The 3779-nt window shown below is 39.0% G+C and overlaps 1 protein-coding gene across 1 annotated transcript in view; it reads right to left on the reverse strand.

Annotated features, from left to right (window-relative positions):
- Positions 1 to 29: 29 nt before the first annotated feature.
- The window catches only part of LOC113229769 (chymotrypsin-like protease CTRL-1), a 24994-nt gene continuing 21244 nt past the window's right edge, over positions 30 to 3779 (reverse strand). The window contains exons 6-7 of the mRNA XM_026463452.1: positions 686 to 854; positions 30 to 106 (exon numbers count right to left, since the gene is read on the reverse strand). Coding sequence (XP_026319237.1) covers positions 30 to 106; positions 686 to 854 — 246 coding nt within the window. The remainder of the gene's footprint in view (positions 107 to 685; positions 855 to 3779) is intronic.

Genomic DNA, 3779 nt, shown 5'->3' on the forward strand with positions numbered 1-3779 from the left:
TTTCATAATATTTTATACAAAAATTGTGCCTATTGTTGAATTATTCTGATTTCGGTGCTAGCTGAATTCGGTGGATCAAATATGTCATTAACTGCTAAGAATCTAGCTGCCCAATTAACGGAATCTTATGTAAGTTTGAGTTCTTTTTCCTTCCCGCTCAATGTCTTTCCTGAAATTAAGAAAAAAAAAATTCGACCACCGAAGTCAGAGAACTTAGCCCTTCTAGGAGAAATGTCCTTAAACTTTAGCAGCTGTAAAGTCCCTTGGAAAACAATTCGCCCAGGAAAGTGTTGCCTTTCCACCATACCTATTTCTGTCGCCAAACAGTAACGCGAGCATTACTGCGTTCCAGTTTCGAACGTTAAGGATGCTGATGAAACCACAGGCATATGGGTCTTGTCAACTTTATACCTCTGGGTGACGGGCGTTGGTAGTGCCCCCCAAATCTTTGCGATTAAAAATTTTAAGTGACACCTGGAACTGTTATGGATAAGCGTGTAGTTTACCATCACGCTCACGAACTTAGGTACGACTTGTTCGTCCCATCTCCTGATATCATAAAAAATCTGTAATGTCTTGTGAGAATTAGCCAAAACATTGTAGGTAATTATAATAAACAATCAGAATAATAAAAACATGGTATTTGTAACAAGAAATAACAAATTTGAAATTGGAACTCTGTTACATGACGATTTCTTAGAATTTATAAATGTGCGATACGAAGACACCCTTGTGAAAAATGAGCCGTGTTTCTTGAGAACGTCGGTCCCACTACTCACTCCTACTAGAATGCCAAGACTACCCTCTTGAGGGTCTCCAGTATTTTTACAAACTAGAGGGCCCCCAGAATCTCCCTGTAACAAATTTTCAAGCGATTATTACTTCTCCCAATTTCTATTTAGTTGACTCTGAGCTTAGTGGTAGTACAACATAAGACGGTGAGATAAACTACGTCATATGACACCAACTACCGTCACCTTTGAGATCACCTGCCAATACTTTTGGCCAAAGTGGAACTGCAATTATTTCTATATAAATAAGAAGCTAATTTGACTTTGAGGGGCAGATTGTCCATCGTACTGATACAGAAAGTGGTGTTATTTACAGGTCTGTCGAATTCAAAGACGACTTGCTGTGCATCATTCTTCTTGGTTCGTTTTATCAGATGACGTAATTTGGCTATCCAGAAATCAAAGTCAAAATTACATTAAAAATTAAAATATAATTGCTATCATAGAACTGTAGAAATGTATAAAAGGTTGAAATTTTGATAACAATGAACCACCATCCACATTATACTAGAACGTTTAGAGCGGTTACACACAGCAACATTTAGCAGCGATTCAGTAGCGATGCAGCCGCTAATCGTTTGCTTTTAGGCCGGGGCCGCACTGGCACGACGACAGCGACGCGGCGGCGACGCAAAAAAATAGGTGGCCGCATTGCAAAAGCGAGAAGTCAGCGAAACGCCGCTATGTCGCTTAATGGGGTGAGAATCAGAATGTCGGGTGTGCCTTAACGGATCCTGATAAATTTGGTATCAAAAAATGTGCCTAATTTGTACTATTTAGTACCTCTATTAAAAAAATTTGTACCTCCATCAGAACGAAGTTATAGCCTTAGAATAATAAATAACGCATAGAATGATAGTTTCATATCAAACGAACTGTCACAAGTGAGGCAAAAACCAAATTCATGTAGGCGTAAGCAACTTGTATCTACGCTCGTCGGCACGCACACAAATATACAAATAAAGATGCCATGGAATAACATTTCCCTCAAAAGTGGGAAAATTGTATCTTGCGTAACTCATCATTAAGTTAAAGGTGCCTACAGATTTGCCCGATTTTGTCGATCGTTACTGTCGATCGACAATGTCGATCAGGTGCCCACAGATATGCTCGGTTTTGTCGATCGTTACTGTCGATCGACAATGTCAAGTGACAAGAATTTTAAAAAATTAATTTTTGGTAATCCTTATAGAAATGGCATTTATATCTGAATACACGATGACGGACACGACTTTTCAAATAAATGCAATATGGGAGGCATTTTCGAGGTATTCGAGGTGCTCCTTACGAATATGGCACTTATTTCTAAATCCAAGATGGCGGGCACGATTTTTCGAATAATTGCAAGTTGGGTATCATTTTCGAGGTATTTGGGGGTGCTCATTATAAATATGGCACTCATTTCTAAATCTAAGATTTTCGCACGATTTTTCAAAAAAATGCTATATGGGTATCATTTTTGAGGTATTTGGGGATGCTCAATGTGAATATGGCACTATTTGTAAATCCAAGATGGCGGGCACGATTTTTCAAATAATGGCAAGTTGGGTATCGTTTTCGAGGTATTTGGAGGGTGCTCATTACGCGCGTTTTTTTTTGTGTTTTATCAAATGACATTAGCGAATTAACACAGCTTGTTGAAAGTGGGACATTTATACAACATTCAACAAGTCAGACTAAGTGATAGTGTGAACACCAGTGTACATCACGCACTCAGCGGAGTTAGTCGTTTTAATTACCTCCGTCCATCACCTTATCATATTATCAATATCACGATCAAATATCAAAGATTATCATCATTCTTATCAATTATCATTATATCAGTGAATGTAGAATAACCCCTACATTTGGTTGCAGTCACGCGTTTGCATCGATGCAAACGCCTTTTAATCTCAAGAGTAGCATGTGTGTGGATGTGTCGCGCGCGTGTGTAAGGCGGCGGCCGCACTACTAAGGCGACTGTGCCGCGACGGCGATTTCGTGAAAACAAACTCATATAAACGTATATCGGTGGTCGCACTGCAGAAACGACAAGCGAAATTTATTTGTTCATATCGTAAAGAAATTTCAAATGTTCTACAAATAATGAGGGTGTCCGCATTAAATAAAATTATTCAGCGACTCGCGACGACTCTTGAATTTCCTACGACAAACAGCGGTGCGATACGGAAATTTGTCACGATTTGCGACAAAATGTGCGGTGATCTACCTAAGCGGCCGCACTGTATCTCGCGGCGTTTGTGCGAAAAAGCGCGACATATCGAGCGAAGAGTTGCGAAGGAGACACCGAACGATGTGAACAAAATTGTTGATTTTGTCGTTCAACTATATGAGTGCGGCGTCAGTACGGCCGCCACTGACTTACAATTATATGGACGTCGGGTCCGCGCTAAAAAGTGTCCGCACTTGTAAGGCGCTAAAATCGTATACAGAGCGCCAAACTCCGCTTTAGTCTTCGTTTGTTCTACCGACAGCGCGATACTGCGATGACATTACAATTTAAATTTCGAATAGGTTGACTTGGGACATTTTTTTCGAGGTTTTTGTATTACACCCGACGTCCATTTATTTGTAAGTCAATGGGTTAGAGTCTGAATAGCGGGTGTACCTTAACGAATCCTGACATATTTGGCACCAAAAAAATGTACCAAAATTATTCTATTTAGTACTTATTCTTAAAAAATCTGTACCTCTATCATAACGAAGTTATAGCGAAATCAAAATTGTAAATAGTTTCGTAATTTTTTTTTTAATCAATTTCCGCCATTTATTTGGGTAACTAGGTACAAGTTCCACCATACAGCCTCTTCATATGTCGGAATTTTTCCTTGTTTTGATGGAAAAGGTGACAAGCGCCTGTTCTTACATAGTTTATTTTATATGTAATGAAAGGTTGATGCCATTTAATTGTGTAGGACAGGGAAAGCGTTTAGTTTTTCAATAAGCAGGTCTTTTATTGATTTAGTACTTTGATTGACATTGATATTA

The sequence above is a fragment of the Hyposmocoma kahamanoa genome, unplaced genomic scaffold (genome assembly GCF_003589595.1).
Source record: "Hyposmocoma kahamanoa isolate Upper Pololo Valley unplaced genomic scaffold, ASM358959v1 62, whole genome shotgun sequence".
NCBI classification, from domain to species: domain Eukaryota; kingdom Metazoa; phylum Arthropoda; class Insecta; order Lepidoptera; family Cosmopterigidae; genus Hyposmocoma; species Hyposmocoma kahamanoa.